Consider the following 17,754-nt stretch of genomic DNA (forward strand, 5'->3'; position numbering starts at 1 on the left):
AAAAACGGCACGTTTTCACGTTAGAAAAGGGCCTCATCCTTGGAGATCCAATGCAGCGTTAAGTCTGGGATTTCGGGAGCAAACGTGCCGATTCCGAAAAGACAGGTTAAAACTCACCCACCATGAATTAGTTTTGCGCTCCTCCACCACCTCCTTTGTCTAAACTGTCCCCTCAAAGTCGCAGTCCAATGCCCTCCCGTAAACAAGCCACCTAAGCGACAAGGAACGTTTTCCAAGTCCTCCGAAAAGAAGAAACCCCCCTAAACGCGTCTGGAGCCTCAGTGCCAGCCGCTGAGCAGGCCGGGCTGCACACGACGGAAACCTCGGCCCCGGGGCCGCCTGCCGAGCGGTGCGGAGCGGAGCTGCGAGCCCGGCCGGGGTGGGGGCGCCGCGCCCGCCGCCCCCGCGCCCCGGCTCCCCGGGGGGCCGCCGCCCGCCCCCGCTCTCCGCGGCCCGGCACTCACCTCCGTGGATGGGCAGCGGCGCCAGCACCTGGCCGCGGACCTCGGCCTTGGGTGAGTCGAGCCCGTAGCGCCCGCGGTCGATGCGGAACGTAAGCGGGGCGCCGCGGCCGGGCTCCTGCACCGTCACGTTGATAAGCGCCGTGTAGTACTCCTGGCTCGCGTTGTCCGCCCGCGCCGGCCACAGGCTGCAGGTCAGCAGAGCGAGCGCGGCGAGCCGGGCCGGGCCCGCCCGCGCCGCGCCGCTCATCGTCCCTCCGGCCGCCGCCGCCGCCGCCGCCGCCGCCGCTCGCGGACCGGGCTCCAGGGCCGGCGCCGAGAGGCGGGCGGGCGACGGCCGGCGCTGCGGGAGCGCGCGCGCGCGGCCTGCGCGGGGCCGGGCACGAGCACGGCCCTCCTCGGCGCCGCGGCCCCGCCGCTCGCCGCCCTCACGTCCGCGGCCCGCCCGCGGGGACGCGCGCATGGGCCCGTGGGCGAGGATGGTGGGTCCGGCCGCGCGCAGTCGTCTCCTCGGGGCCCCTCTGGGGCCGTGGGGACGGACACACTCCATGGGGCTGGTCCCGCCGAGTCGGGGGTGCCTTGCTTGGAAGCGACAGGGGTTTGGGGGGCGGTTCCGGGAGGATGCGCCCGAAGGAGGGTCTGTGGAGCACAAAGTCCCGCTAGCCCGGCTGCCGTCTCCGGCGCGCGCTCGCCGCCGCTCAGCCCAACCCCCCTCCCCAGGGGCCGAGCGGCAACGCGCAGGCCTGGGGCACAGCGCCGCCCCCGCGCGCATGCGTGCGAGGTCCTGCCCGCTCCCGCCCGCCAGCACGAGGGACGGAGCCGCGCGGGCCCCTGTCCGTGCGTGGGGCGTGATGGGCACTGGGCCTGGAGCCTGGGAGCTTTCCAAACGCTGTGGAAAAGGTTGCAATGAGAATGAAAAGGAAAAACAGTTAAAAATTTATAATTAATTTAAAAAGTTAAATGTCTATGAGATTTCACATTTTAGCCGGTCAACCTGCAAGTCTTATAGTTGACATCATGAGCGAGGGGGAGGGGAGGGGATGTGTCTCTGTAAGGGGATGTGGGGGCCCACAACACCCAGTACTGTAAGGGCACCTGTGTGGTTGAGAAGGATCTCTACAGATTAGACGAAACCTCCGGAGTCCCTGGACAAGGAGCAGATTGTGGTGAGACCTACCCAGCCCCCAGCACACACACGTTGTCAGTTAAGCTGTGTACCTTTCCAAAGCATACACGAAGGGGAGGGATGGGGCTTGCTTCAGGTGTGGCTGAATCCAGGAGCTTACAGAGTATTGAGCAGTGCAGTCATCATTGCTCCGAGGTGAAGAGGAAGGATAGCATCTTCTGACCGGCCAGGGCTGGATCCTCTGAATCCTATGGTGGGAGGTGGTAGAGTCAACCTTGCCCAGTCAAATGTACTGAATATCCCAGAAAGAGGCAGCTTCCCAAAGGAAAACCGAGGCACTGTTTCCAGGGAAAGGGTCCAGATAAGGTGCTGTCCACGGGTGACTCTTAGCAACAGCCTTCACAATTTCTCCCTGTAGGATCCTTCCCTTCCAACCCCACTGGCCATCATCTGTTTATGCCCTGGCTATATTGAAGCTGGATGGTACTTACTTACTTGTCTCCAGGAAGTACAGCTCCTAGACCAAAGTAACCAGGCCCTCTCCCTGGGTCTAGCGCTTAAAGAGGGATCTACTCTCGCCCTCCTGCAGTGGGCCCCCTCCTCACAGAGCAAGGAGTTCTTGGAACTAAGGTATCCCATGTTCAGGCACCTGAGAGCTGGAATTCCCTGCCCAGACAGCCCCGGGTCTGGTGGGGGTCTGTCTCTCTGCTCTGCTTTTCATTACTTGGCATGCCCTGGCCTGCCTCTGCTTGACCTGCTCATGCCCCTTCTCCCTTGTCCTTACAAGGGTCTTTCAAAGCATGGGGTACAGAGTGGGATGAGGTCTCCATGCATAGCCTCTGCAGATACCAGCATCTAGGGCAACATTAACAGCGCCTTATTTTGAAGTGTAATTGTTTTTTAATTTTATGGACACCTTTCCGTTAGGGCAAGAGTTTTTAAATTTATAGTAGTGATACAAAGCTACCTTTTAAAAATTGCCATAAAACACACAAAACAAAATTTACATCTTAACCATTCTTAAGCATTCAGTGGCATTTGGTATATTCACACCGTTGTGCAACCATCACACCCATCCATCTCTGGAGCTCTTTTCATCTTGCAAAGCTGAATTTCTGTACCCATTACATAATAACTTCCCCAGCCCCCTCGCGCAGCCCATTGTCACCACCACTCCACTTTCCATTTAAATGAATTTCACTCCTCCAAATATATACACACAGATATTTATATACGTACATATGTGGAGTCACATGGTATTTGACCTTTTGTGGTTTTGGGGTTTGGTTTGGTTTTTAGTATTTGACCTTTTGTGACTGGATTATTTTACTTAGCATAATGTCCTCCAGTTTCATCCACGTTGTAGTGTGTGTCAAAATTTCTTTCCTTTTTAGGGATGAATAATACTCCATTGTATGTATACACCGTAATTTGCTTATCCAGCCATTGACGGACACGTGAATGGCTTCCACCTTTTAGCTATTGTGAATAATGCCGCTATGAACGTGGGTGTATAAATATCTCTTCAGATCCTGATTTCAAGTCTTTTGCATAAATACCCAGAAGTGGGATTGCTGGATCATAGGGTAGTTCTATGTTTAATTTTTTAAAAGATTTATTTATTTATATGTCAGAGAGAGAGAGCAAGTGAATGCAAGCAGGGGAAGCAGCAGGCAGAGGGAGACACAGACTCTCCACGAGCAGGGAGCCCAATGTGGGACTTGATCCCAGGACCCTGGGATCACGACCTGAGCTGAAGGCAGACGATTAACCGACTGAACCATCCAGGTACCCCCTATGTTTAATTTTTTGAGGAGCTGCCCTACCATTTTCCACAGTGGCTGCAGCATTTACATTCCTGGGGTTCCCATTTCTCCACATCCACATCAACACTTTGGACAAACTACCTTCTTAAACATTTAAATTAAAAAATTGGATTAAAAGTGTTAATAAAAGAACAGGTGGTACTTGGCTGTGACAGATCTCATGAAGGACATGTGTTGAGGCCAACTGGGGCTCAGGCTGGCCTGGGAGTGAGCTGCCCACCAGCCTCCAGCATTCCTCCTCTATGGGGCCATTTCTCTGACTCCCCCACACATGACTCTCCCTGACCCCTGCTCTCATCTCCCACCTCCTGAGAAATCCCAGGTCACCTGTAAGCCCCATCTGAAAAGCCCCTCCTTGTCAGAGCTCCAGTGGGACCAGTTGCCAGTCTGCCAGCTCCCAGGTCCTAGGAAGGGGTTCAGTCCTTCAGAAACTGATCTGACTCCTTTGGGAGCAATGTCTACCCTCCCAGGGCCATGGACAGGGGCAGGTGTGTATAAAGCATGCTATGTAGCACTGGGGGTGGGGGAGCTCCAGGGATCAGAGCCCAAGCTGGGTTCCTCAGGCAGTGTTGGAAGGCTCAAAGGATTGTCCAAAATTTAATCTCTTCTCCTCCTCTCTCCCTTCTCTTCTTCCTTTTCTTTATGAAATGGCACAGGATCTGGTCCTAGTGAGGCCCTGATCTTATTTTATTATGTATGTTTCCCTTTTATCCCTACCCCTCACTCCCATTCCCTCCCTACAGGCAACCATATGAATGCGCTCAACGTGTATCTTTTATGTTCTCCCAAAATGTGTGGTATCCTTTATGTACATGTGCTTCTTAATTATTCCACAGTGTTGGTTATAGATGCCGGTCTGTTTCTCACTCTTTGCATCTAGCACTATGTTGGTATTTTGTACACCGTTTTCTTATATTTATTTATTTATTACATTTTATATTGAAATATACCTGTACTAAAGTGCAAAAAAAAAAAAAAAACCTTACATATACAGCTCAACAGATGTTTAGTAAGTGAACATAGCTTTGTAACCACCGTCTAGATCAAGGTGGAAAATCTTACGAGCACCCCTGAAGCTTTCCTGGGCTTCTCAGTCATTAGCACCCCATATTCTGATTTCTGTTACCATAGTTTGCCTGTTTTTGGACTTTATAGAAATAGAATCACATAACACATACTCTTTGGGGTCCGTTTCTTTTTCTTTCTTTTTTCTTTTTAAGATTTTATTTATTTATTTGAGAGACAGAGCACAAGCAGGAGGAGTGACAGAGAGAGAGGGAGAAGCAGGCTTCCCACCAAGCAGGGAGCCCGATGCGGGGCTCGATCCTGGGACTCCGGGATCATGACCTGACCTGAAGGCAGATGCTTAACCGACTGAGCCCCCCAGGCGCCCCCGGTTTCTTTTTCTTGACATTATGTCCGTGAGAGTCTTTCCTTCTTGGCATGTAGTGGGCGGTTGCTCTTTTTCTTTGCTGTAGAGTATTCCACAATCGATCTGTCCATTTTCCTCTTGACGGGTATGTGTATTGGTTTCCATTCGGGCTGTGATGAGCAGAGCTGTTATGAAGACTCCATGTACGTTTTGGTGGACGTGTGTATGCCTCTCTGAGATTATATGTTCTGGAATGGAGTGAGGAATGTATTTAGCTTTGGTGGGAACAGCACTTTCTGTGTAAGCTGCCGCCTCTGTAGGAGCCTCTGTAAGAGCCTCTGTTTTTGTTTCCTCCCTGGGGCTCTGTCCCTTGGAGGTCTTCGTCCATTGGCTGCTCCCACCGCTGCCACTGCTGTCAGCACCCTGCCCCTCCCTCCCGCCAAACTGTGGCCGCAGCTGAAACGATTATGGAAACCCAGTGAGATCCCCACGGGCCAGGCTCTCCTAGAGGAGCTGCTCACCGGTGTTCTTCACAGATCCTGAGGTCCTAAGAAAGGCTGCAGGCGAAGAGCCCTGTGGGGACATCGAGGCTGTACAAGACACATGTCTGCACACTGGCTGAACATTTTCATATTCATATCAGCTTTGCTGTCTCCTCCTTTTGAAGGACACAGTGACATGCCCTAGCCCTTTCACATGATGGCTGTTATGGAAGGCGACAGAAGGACGGGCCCCAGGTCCCCAGAGTGCAGCTCATGGAGAAGGTATTTTAGGAAGTGCAAAGAATGTTTTTATTGTAGTAATTAAACATTTGTTTTAATATTACCTTATTCTTTATAGCAAGTGATTTTGCTTTTCTGTGATAATAATGTCAACCATCTTTAAAAAGTGAGGTGTCGGCATGCCTGGGTGGCTCAGTCGGTTAAGCGACCGCTTTCGACTCAGGGCGTGATCCCAGGGTCCTGTGTATGGACTGTGTATGGCTCCCTGCTCAGCGGGGAGCCTGCTTCTCCCTCTCCCTCTGCTCCTCCCCCTGCTTGTGCTCTCTCTCTCTCTCTCTCAAATAAATAAATAAAAATCTTTTTTTTTTCAAGTGAGGCATCTTAGGGAAAAATATTTAATAATAGTCGAGTGGAACACAGGTGTGGCAAAATTGTACAAGCAGTGAGCAGATGAACAAGGTGTAGCTAACGCTGTCAGAGAAGATAGTGGGGGTTTCTGAGACAGACACCCAGGACGGGGTTCAAATCCATGGTGCTGATTATTAAGTGTTCAGGAATTTTGCAAGCCGTTTGTTAAACTGCTGATCCCTTGAAATTGACCATGGTGGTAGGTGATATTTACACCTCCCGTCCCCTCTCTCTGTCTCTGTCTCGTTTTCTTATTTTCCAGAGTGTGGTTTACCAGAATGTCCCTGCTTTGACACATGTCAAATGGGTGACCTCTCCAAGCTCCTGTCCCCTCTGGGGTCAGTTTTCCCCTGCAAAGTGGACCTAATAACCTCTCCCTCTCTAGCTCTGCTGTGCAAATTGGATGATGGGTGCCTGGAAGCTGTAGCTACCACCGTCACTCCCTCTTTCCCTATGACTTGCCACTGGAGGCACAGGGACCCTTGAAGGGTTTGAGTGGTGGCCTGAGTGAGGACTGCAGTGCACCCCCGACCCCAACCAGACATCACCCAGAGCAGGTATTCCTGGATGGGTGGATGCCCAGGCTGGCCAGCGTCCTGCACACTCAGGTGCCAGGAGGTGCCCCACAGCCAGTGGGGACATGACATAATAGCATCTTATTTAGAAAAACGTACAAAACATTTGAATTGGCAGTTCCAACCTTTTCATCTTTTTTTTTTTTTAAGATTTTATTTATTCATGGGGCGCCTGGGTGGCACAGCGGTTAGGCGTCTGCCTTCGGCTCAGGGCGTGATCCCGGCGTTACGGGATCGAGCCCCACATCGGGCTCCTCTGCTGGGAGCCTGCTTCTTCCTCTCCCACTCCCCCTGCTTGTGTTCCGTCTCTCGCTGGCTGTCTCTATCTCTGTCAAATAAATAAATAAAATCTTAAAAAAAAAGATTTTATTTATTCATTTGAGAGAGTGAGAGAGTACAAGCAGGGGGAGCTGCAGGCAGAGGCAGAGGGAGAAGCAGGCTCCCCTGCTGTGCAGCGGGTCCGATTCGGGGCTCAGTCCCAGGACATTGAGATCATGACCTGAGCCAAAGGTAGATGCTTCACTGACCAAGCCACCCAGGCACCCCCCTTTTCATCTTGCTTAATGAAAAGCTTTGAGTATTAGAAAAAGTGGAAGAATGGCACAATGAAGCACTTGTACCCCATCACCTGGGTTCAGTCGTGGTCCACGTTTGGTCATAAATCCTTCACCTGTCTATTGCTTTTATTTTTAGAATTTTTTTTCTGTACCATTTTATGACCCTCTGGGCTGCTCTCCTGTACGACCACAAACAAGACAATGCACTGTAATTCTGTAAAACGATCCCATATCCTACCCTATTCATATGTTCCCAAACATCAAAAATGTCTCCCCACCCCCACTGATTTATTTTTTTTAATCTAATGGGATCCAATGAAGGTTCTCCTTGGATTTGGTGATGGTTCTTTTCTAGAAACTCAGCCCCAGCTACTGCAGATTACAAGAAGTAGGTGGCTATCGGGTGACTTTGAGTTTGTGTCCCTGGCAGCCGGCACCCCTAGCAGTTCACCAGAAAATGTACTGAGTTCTGCCATTGTCTTGTCAATCCCACAAATACATTGTCGCATACTTTTTTGGTGTAGACACATAAATTACACTTAAATTACTGCAACTTTCCTCCTTTTTGATCTGGGAAAAAATGAAAGCAGCCCAGGTTCCTCTCTACTCTGGGCTGGCTAGAGGAAGGAAGCAGATGTCTTCCCCCGCTTTTCCTGGTGGCACGATGTTAGGAAAGTCGTGGCAGGGGCACCAGGAGTGCGGGCCAACCATGCTGTCAGTCCTCCCAGCCTGGGGCCTACTGAGGTGAGAGTGGGCTTGGGGTCCAGCGAGGTGTCACGGTGAAAACCCTGTCAAAAGAGGCACGAGGGGGGCACCTGGGTGGCGCAGTTGTTAAGCTCTGGCTTCAGCTCAGGGCGTGATCCCAGGGTCCAGGGATTGAGCCCCACATCAGGCTCCTCCGCTAGGAGCCTGCTTCTTCCTCTCCCACTCCCCCTGCTTGTGTTCCCTCTCTCGCTGGCTGTCTCTCTCTGTCAAATAAATAAATAAATAAATCTTAAAAAAAAAAAAAGAAGAGGCACGAGGAAAGACAAATCAGCTTGGATTTGGAACCTGTCATGGTCCAGACGCTGGGATGTAACTCTCCCCGAGGACCGGCCCCCAGGCATAGGGATTATTGCACCGATTTTGCAGCTGAGGAAGCTGAAGCTCGGGAGTGAACTCTTTGCCCAGGAAACTTGCTCCAGCTAATGAGGAGTGAGTGGGGGTGCTAGGATGGAAGCCCAGTCCCCTTGGGCTCCAGGTCCCTCGCTCAGCTCCCCCCTGCCGCTGGGTGCCATGCTCAGGATTCTGACGATGTCTCAATTTCCTGGTACTTAGCCAGCCTGGGAAGCCAGAGGCTCTGTCCAGGAATTCGGGTGGAGCTTGGGGCCGACGCTGAGTGGGCACAAGCTGCTGGGGTGGCTGCCTTTTAGCAGGATCGAAGGCATCACTTTGTCCTTTGTCAGTTTTTGTTTGGTCAGAGTGATGAATTACTGAGCCAGATCGCCGAGAGAGGAGACGCCGGCTGGGCTGGGCTGAGCTGGCCTGGGCAGGGCGGCCCGCAGGTCTGACTGCTGACCCTCAGGCTGACCTGGAGTGGTGGTCCCTGAGGTCCACCTGGCAGAGGGGCCCTGGCTGTGTCTGGGTGGGCTCTCTGTTCACAGGCAGAGAGACGAGTACAGAAAGAGACTCTTCTGGAAGGCTGCAGGTGAAGGCAAGGTGGCAGGGCTCAGAAAGGACAGCACCCAGCAGGTTCTGGGGATCTGGACAGCTGGAACAGAAGAGTGACTTCATCAGGGATGAAACAGTGTTGCTTTCCTCTGGAAAGAAAGCATCTGACCTGTCTAGGTTGAGACAGGGGCCCACACCTTGATCCTAGAAACACAAGGCACCTTGGCTGTCAGCCTGTCTAGGGAGCATCTGATGGAGGAGGATAGCACCCAAGAGCGGACGTAGCCCAGTGAGCATGGGAGGCAAGGACAGCTCTGTCTGCTCCAGGGAACCCACACGGGCTGCCTGGTCCCCCTTCCTGCCAGGTGAACCCCGCTGGTTTCTTTCACAAACAGAGGTGGGATTCCAAACCTCTCTCTTCGGACACATCATGGGGAACTATGCTGCTCCCAGTCGCTTTGCGGCCGGCGAAGAGACTGACAGTGGGGGCTCAGCAGCTTCTCTCCGGCCAGCTGCCTGGGGATTCAGGTGGAACAAGGCAACGCAAGCTGCCAGCCCAGAGCTGACACCAGCCTTCCTGCTGCTTTTAGACCAACACTCCACACATGAACAAGAAAACAAACTATGTGCCCAAGGATGTTTATCGCAGCCTTAGCTACAGAGGCAAAAAGTTGGAAGTAAACTCATTTATTTGTGAAGCAAATTATGGCACAACAAATTTGAGGATGATTGTGCAGCTATCAATATGTCAAACAAGCTGTGGTGATGGGAAGGACACTTATGATGTACTGTTGAGTGCAGACGCAGAATAGAAAATAAAGCTCTGGCTGTCACTCTGTGAAATAAGTCCACGTATGTGAACAAGGCCAAGAACGAACTAGCAAGAGGAAAAGAGTTTGGTTTATATGGGAGGATTATGGGTGACTGTTTTTACTTTCTTTTTTTTTTTCCCCAAAAATGCAGTGTTCTTTTTGGAAATATAACAAAGCTCTCTCTGGCGATCCATCAGGAGACCACTGAGGAACGTATTTGAGGCAGTAGGACTGTGGCAGGTAGAGCTGAGTATTATGGGGAGTCAGGCTGGCAGAATTGGGGGGCCCTCAGTCAAATTCTCCTTTATAGGCCTAATACTCTGTATACATTTAATGATTCTATCCCCATCTCTTGGGGGAAAACATAGACATAAACTCGGCCTATTGAATGTATGCACTGTTGCTAAAAAGAAATCTCACATCATGGCAGCACATGGGATATGAATGATGGCGATGTTCCTGTAAGAGGTCCTTGTTCAAAAGTTATGCCAGCTTGTTGTCCACAATAGCTAAACTGTGGAAGGAGCCGAGATGCCCTTCAACAGATGAATGGATAAAGAAGATGTGGTCCGTGGAATATTACAATGGAATATTACTCAGCCATCAGAAAGGATGATTACCCACCATTTGCATCAACATGGATGGGACTGGAGGGGATAATGCTAAGTGAAATAAGTCAAGCAGAGAAAGACGATTATCATACGGTTTCACTCATTTGTGGAACATAAGAAATAGTAGGAAGATCGGTAGGAGAAGGAAGGGAATAATGAAGAGGGGGTAAACAGAAGGGGGAGTGAACCACGAGAGACTGTGGACTCTGGGAAACAAACTGAGGGTTTCAGAGGGGAGGGTGGTGGGGGGATGGGCTAGCCTGGTGATGGGTCTTAAGGAGGGCACGTATTGCGTGGAGTACTGGGTTTATACTCATGTGATGAATCATGGAACACTACATCAAAAACTAATGATAATGGCCCGCAGGTGACTAACATAACATAATAAAAAATTTTTTTTAAATTAAAAAAAAAGTTATGCCAGCTTGTTGTTACTGGAAACAGAGGGGCCAGCTCATTACCCCCACTGGAGTCACAGTTGGATCTCATTCCTGTCATCATTTTTGTCCCAGAAGAAGTTACAAAAAGCGGGGAATACAACTCCCCAGTGAAACATATGCCCCTTGGTGGGTAAGAATCTCCTAAGAAAGACTGGGGTGGGAGTAGCCAGATCTGCTCAGAAATATGAAAAAAGAATTCTTACAAGAGATCTTATCTGTGGAGGATGAAGGCCCATGAGGAATGCAGGATACTGTATGCCAGTGTGGGGGAGGGGGGTAGATGATGTGAGGGATCACTCAGTGGGCATCCATCCACCCATCCATCCACCCAACGAACCACCCATCCATTCATCTATTCATCCATCCGCCCATCCACCTATCTATCCACCCACCCATCTACCCATCCACCCTCCTGTCCATCCATTCATCCATCCACCCACTCACCCATTTATCCACCTGTTCATCCCCCCATCCATTCATCCATCCATCCATCCATCCATCCATCCATCCATCCATCCACCCAACCATCTACCCATTCACACACCTATCCATCCACCCATCCACCCACTGACCCATCCATCCACTCATTCTCTCAGCATATTTATTGGGCATCAGTTCTAGGCACTTGGAATACCTAAGCAAACAATCCAATATCCCCACCCTCAGGAAACATTCCAGCCAAGATGCCTTTCTGGCCAGTATGCTGGGATGGACGGTCAGTGTTACCACATCTTCCCCTTCCTCCTGCCCACATGGGATCATAAGCATGGAAACCACACAGCAAGGGTGGTGGAGAAGCAAGGCTGAAGGAGTGTGGGTCTGAACCCTCTGCCTTCTGCATTTCTTTGTTTAAACCATTGTGTGAAAGATTTCCCATTATTTGCATCTGAATGAAGCCCTACCTGATATCTATCTATCTATCTATCTATCTATCTATCTATCTATCATCTATCTATCTATCTAGATATACATCTATATCTATATCTATATCTATCTATATCTATATATACGTATACATATGTATAGCTATATATACATATATATATAGAGAGAGAGAGATGGAGAGAGGGAGGGAGAGAGAAAAGGGGGCACAGAAAAACTTTATTCCTGGGCTCTGGGTGTCTTGGCATCCTGAAATATCCCTCATACAGTTCATTTTAAAAGATTCCCAAATTAAGCCCTGCCTAGAGAAAGGAGCTCCTCCTGACGGAGGGGACACAACTCTAAGAATGAAGGAAGAATTGGGGATTTGGGGTATGAGCGAAGAGGGAAGTTTGAGGAGGGCCCTGCAGCAGGCGGGTGGCCCTGTAGTCACTGGGCGGTATGTACTAGTTGGAGCCATTTTAGTGGCAAGAATCAGAAATCCAACTCAATATGGAGGAGAATTTTATATATAGTCACTACGAAAAGTCCGGGGGGTGCCCAGGCACAAGGAATCTAGGAGGTCAAGTTATCAGAGTTGGGATTCCTCTGACCCCCTCTCGACCTTGTTTTCCTTCATTCGTTCTCTGGTGGGCTCTCCCCATATGGTTGCAAGATAACTCCCAGCAGATTCAGGGAATACATTCTATTCTGTTTTTTCAGAATCCCAAAAGGGCACAGCAGGAGAGAAAGTCCTTTTCTTCCTCAGTGGGCTTTCCATTTCATATTCTGAGTCTCATTGGTCCACCTCATGTGATGAGTTCAACACTAAGCCAGCCACTGCAGCCAAGGGGATAAAATGCTCTGACTGGCCAGATCTTACATTATGCTTACCCCTGGAGGCAGATGGAGTCTCCTTGACCCAACCCTGTGGACTGAGAATGAAGATGCAGTTTAATAAAAAAATAAATATTTGGTCTTTGCGCCTGGCTCCTGGCACATGGCTCCTAAAACCATTGATATCTGCAGAGTGGTAGAATGTCTATTTTTAAAAAAAGATGTATTTATTTATTTAGTTCTTTTTTTAAAAAAAGAATTTATTTATTTATTTGACAGAGAGAGACAGCCAGTGAGAGAGGGAACACAAGAAAGGGGAGTGGGAGAGGAAGAAGCAGGCTCCTAGCGGAGGAGCCTGATGTGGGGCTCGATCCCAGAACACTGGGATCACGCCCTGAGCCGAAGGCAGACGCTTAACGACTGCACCACCCAGGCGCCCCTATTTATTTAGTTCTTAAAGATTTCATTTATTTGAGAGAGAGAGAAAGTGAGAGACAGAGCACGAGCAGGGGGAGGGGCAGAGAGAGAGGTAGAAGCAGACTCACCGCTGAGCAGGGAGCCCGATGCGGGGCTCGATCCCAGGACCCTGAGATCATGACTGAGCCGAAGGCAGACACTTAACCAACTGAGCCCCCCAGGTGCCCCTATTTATTTATTTTAGAGAGAGAGCTAATGAGTGGAAGGGGCAGAGAGGAAGGCAGAGGGAGAGGGAGAGAGGAATCTCAAGAAGAGTCCCCACTGAGCATGGAGCCTGACCTGGGGCTTGATCCCATGACCCTGAGATCACGACGTGAGCTGAAAACAAGAGTCAGGTGTTTAACTGACTAAGCCACCCAGGCACCCCTGGTAGAGTGTCTTTTGTATGTTAAGGAGATGAGATGGCTGGGGGCCCCTATACAGCTTCAGGGTGGGGGCTGGTTGCCAGAAAGACCAAGCATGTTTAGAGGGTTGGAACTTTCAGCCCCACCCTCTCAACCTCCAGGGAAGATTGAGTTAATCACCACTGGCCAATGATTCTATCAGTCATGCTTACATATCGGAACCTCCATTAAACTCCTAAATAACAGAGTTTGGAGAGCTCCCAGGTGGGTGAGCACATCGGGGTGTTAGAAGGGTAGTGCACCTAGAGAGGGCATGGAAGCTCTGCACACATCCTCATTTCTTGTCCTATGCATTTTTTCCATTTGGCTGTTCCTGAGTTATAACCTTTATAATAAACTGGTAATAGTAGACTCCCAGTCCTATGAGTCATTCTAGCAAAATATTAAACCTGAAGAGAGATGTTGTGGGAACCCCTGACTTTGTAGCCAAGTGGGACTGAAGTGCGGGTGACCTGGGGAGTCTGATACTTCTGACTGGCATCTGAAGTGGGGACAGTCTTGTGTGACTGAGCCTTGGACTTGTGGAGCCTGATGTTAAGTCCAGGTAGTTAGTATCAGAATTGAATTGGATTATAGGACACCCAGTTGGTGTCAGAGTTGGTTGGAGTCCAGAGAGTTGAAGAATTGGTTATTGGTGTGGACACACACACACACACACACACAGAGGGGCTTCCCAAAGATTCACTTACAAGTGTACAGGACACAGATCTGGGCAGGGACAATAATAGATGCACATGGATGTCTTACCTGTGACAAGAGGTAGGCTTGCTCCTATCCTACGCACAGAGTCAGGCTATTCTCCAGCACCAACCTAGGGACACATCCAAGAGGAGCTCAGGCTGGGAGGGGTCAATTAAGATGCTTTGGGCTGCAAGTAACGAAAGCCTTGACTTAAACTGACTCACTGGAGAAGGAAATCTGGAGGAAAAGGAGGTCCTGGACAGGCTGTCCTGCATGGGCTTTGCCCCCAGGCTGTCTTCTCTCCCAGCTGTAGATGGATGCCAGTAGTAACTGGAACAACATATTTCCTTGTTCCTGCTGGGTGGGGAGACAGAAAACATTCTCTCAACTGTAGAATAAAAATCCTCATCCTCGGCCAATTGTGGTGACCTGCACAGTTGCCCCTGGACAAATAAGGTTAACAAGGAAATGCCAAAGCTCATTGGGTTAACCCTGGGTCCTGACGGGAAAGGGAGCTAGGATTACATCATTGCTTTGACTGATGGTTTGCTTGCACTAACTTCATGGAGGAAGGGGATGTCTGTAAGGGGGAGGGGTGAGTTCTGGGTAGGTACTCTCAGTGCCGAGCTGCTGCTGCTTGATGCTGCTCTGACATGTCAAAGAGACCTCCTTGCCTTCCCTTCTCTCTCCTTCTTCTCTGCCTCTTCTTCTGTTTCTCTTCCATTTCAGCCTCTCTCTCCCCACCACTCGATTCTTCCACTTCCTGCTTCCTTTTTTGCCTTCTCCTGCTTTCCAACTCTACTCCATGTGCCTGTTCTATAATGTAATTTTAATCATGTATGTATTTCGCCTTAACATTGGCTACGTTGATTTGGGCAGGTGGCTCTACCTCTTTTAAGCCTCGAGTTCTTTATCTTTAAAATAAAGGAATTAATATTGATCTCACATGGTACTAGGGTGTGTTGAAAGTTGTATTTTGGGGTTCTGATGCTGGGCAAGATGAAGTAAGACCACTACCATCTGATGACACTGATTACAGCTAAGAACTCTCAACAAAGTAAACAAGTAACCGAGGACTGTGACCTGTTAACAATGGCAGAGAAGAACCAAAACTCAAAGAACAACCTGTCATGGGGGTGAGGTTCCCAGTTTCTCTTTTTCTCTCCTGTTTCCCAGTTTTGAGTAGAGGTCAGCTCCAAGATAGAATGTGCAGAGAAACATCTCTCTAGCCAGAGGAACGGGATAGGGGCCTCTGCAAGATGAAGTGTGTGTGGGAAAATCCTTGAGCTCACTTTATTTCATCTTTTGTTTTCTCTCTTGCCCCTGCCCTGAGGACAGCCCCAGGCTCAGGGCTACACTCTGGTACCAGCAGCACCAACACTACAACTCTGAGAGGGAGCCCATGTGAGCCAGAGAATGTGCAGTGAATCCTAGAGAGAAGAGAATCGGAAGAGGGATTCCTAATTCTGTAGGTGAGCTGACATAAATCCCAGGCGAACCTCCAAGCTGCACAGAAGAGATCCAAAGCAGTATGGCAAAGTTCTTTTTTAAAGCTCTTATTTTGAAATAATTATAGATTCATAGGAGTGTACCCTTCACCCAGCTCCCCCAATGGTACATCTTAAATAATTGTAGTGCAGTATCAAAACTAGGAAATTGAAAGTGGTACAATATTATTAACCACACTGTAGACTTTATGCAGATATCCCCAGCTTTCACGTGCACTACGTGTGTGTGTGTATGTGTGTGTGTGCAGTTCTATGCATTTTTATCCCATGTATGGATTTGTGTAACCAACACCACAGTCAAGACACAGAATGGCTCCATTGCCCCAAATAGACCCTCCTGCTGCCCCTTTACTGTTGTACCCACGCCCATCCCCTTCCCTGTCTTCTGGCAATCACTAACCTTGTCTCTGTTTCTGTAGTTTCGTCCTTTTGAGAATGTCGTATAAATGGAATCATACAGTACATTGGCTAAGATTGGCTTTTCCCACTAAGTGTAATTCCTATGAGATCCATCCAGGTTGTGTCATGTATAGATAGTCTGTTCCTTTTTATCATTGAGTAATATTCAATCGAATGGTTGTGCCAGAGTTCATTTAACAATTTACCTGAGGAAAGGCATTTGGGTTATTTCTAGTTTGGTGCTATTCTAAATAAAGCTGCTGTGAACATTCATGTACAGGTTTTTGTGTTAACATAAGTTTTCATTTCCCTGAGATAAATGCCCAAGAGTGCAATTGCTGGGTCATATGGTAACTGCATAGTTTTATAAAAAAACCTGTTAAGCTTTTTTCCAAAGCAGCTGTACCATTTCACATTCCCACCAAGCAAAGCCTTTGAAAACTAAGGTGACATTGGATCTACTAGTGACAGAAAATGAGACAAAACTTGTGGTCTGAACCCAATCAGGATTGCTTGATTGCTAAAACCACCATAACAAAATTCATCCTCCGAAGGATTTTATAGTACCGGGCGTCTCACAATATGATATTCAAAATGTCAAGGACACCATCCAAAATTTGTTCAGGTATCAATAACAAGGAAAATGTGACCAATTCTCAAGTAGAAATACAACCAACAAAAGATGTCAACCCCCAGATAACTCAGATGTTTAAGCAACTATTAGAACTATGCTCTAGGAGGTTAAAGTAAACACTCTTGGAAAAAAATGGAAAGATAGGTATTCTCAGCAGAAAAATAGAAACAGCCAAATGGAGATTTTAGAACCAAAAGATTACAGTTTCTGAATTAAAAATTCACTGAATGGGATATGTGGCAAAAGGGAGATGACAGAAGAAATAGTGGACTTCATGGTAGGCCACTAGAAATATCGGATTTGAACAATACAGAGAAACAGAAAGTGAAAACAAAAGAATCCTGAGGGGTCATAGGATGATATTAAAAGGTTCATATTCATGTTATCGGAGTCTCAGGAAGAGAGGAGGAAGTAGTGGGTATAGAAAAAAAATTAAAGAAATAATGGCTGAAAATTTCCCAAATTTGATGAAAGACAACATTTACAGATTCAAAAACCTCAGCAAATATCAATAGGATAAACTTAAAGGAAACTACACTCAAATACATAGTAATCAAGCTGATGAAAACTAAAAATAAGGAGTAAATCTTGTATGCTGCATTAATGGATTGGAAGAACTAATATTGTTAAGATGTTCATTCTATCCAAGGCCATGTATAGATTCAATGTATTCCCTATCAAAATTCAAATGGCATTTTTCACAGAAACAGAAAAGCAATCCGAAAATTTGTGTGAACCCACAAAAGACCCTGAATATCCAAAGCAATTGTGAGAAAGAACAAAGCCGGAGGCATCACACTTCCTGATTTCAAACTATATTCCAAATCTATAGTAATCAAAACAATATGGTAGTGGCATAAAAACAGACACATAAACCAATGGAACAGAATCAAGAATCCAGAAACAAACTCCCTCATACACGGTCAACTAATATTTGATATGGGAGCCAAGAATATTCAATGGGGAAAGATAGTCTTTTCAATAAATGGTGTTTGGCAAATTGAATATTCATATGCAAAAAGATGAAATTGGACTCCTGTACTATACAACTTATGAAAATTAACTTGAAATGGACTAAAGACCCAAATAGAAGACCTGAAACTGCACAACTCCTAGAAGAAAACATAGGAAAAATCTTCTTGACATGGGTCTTTGCAACAGTTTTTTGGATATGACACCAAAAGTACAAGCAACAAAAGCAAAAATAAGTAAGTGGGACTACATCAAACTAAAAAGCTTCTGCACAGCAGAAGAAACACTCATCAAATGAAAACGCATCCTATGGAATGGGAGAAGGTATTTGCAAACCACACATTTGAGAAGGGGCTAAAGTATATAAGGAACTCATACAACTCAATAGCAACACAAAAACAAAGGAACCCCAAATACTCAA

General features: G+C 48.1%; 1 protein-coding gene across 1 annotated transcript in view; it reads right to left on the reverse strand.

Annotated features, from left to right (window-relative positions):
• RNF130 (ring finger protein 130) overlaps positions 1–739 on the reverse strand; it is a 132,277-nt gene extending 131,538 nt beyond the window's left edge. The window contains exon 1 of the mRNA XM_040622636.1: positions 465–739. Coding sequence (XP_040478570.1) covers positions 465–711 — 247 coding nt within the window. The 5' untranslated portion in view covers positions 712–739. The remainder of the gene's footprint in view (positions 1–464) is intronic.
• Between the last annotated feature and the right edge of the window lie 17,015 nt (positions 740–17,754).

This window comes from Ursus maritimus, unplaced genomic scaffold (genome assembly GCF_017311325.1).
Source record: "Ursus maritimus isolate PB19 unplaced genomic scaffold, ASM1731132v1 scaffold_5, whole genome shotgun sequence".
Taxonomy (NCBI): Eukaryota; Metazoa; Chordata; class Mammalia; order Carnivora; family Ursidae; genus Ursus; species Ursus maritimus.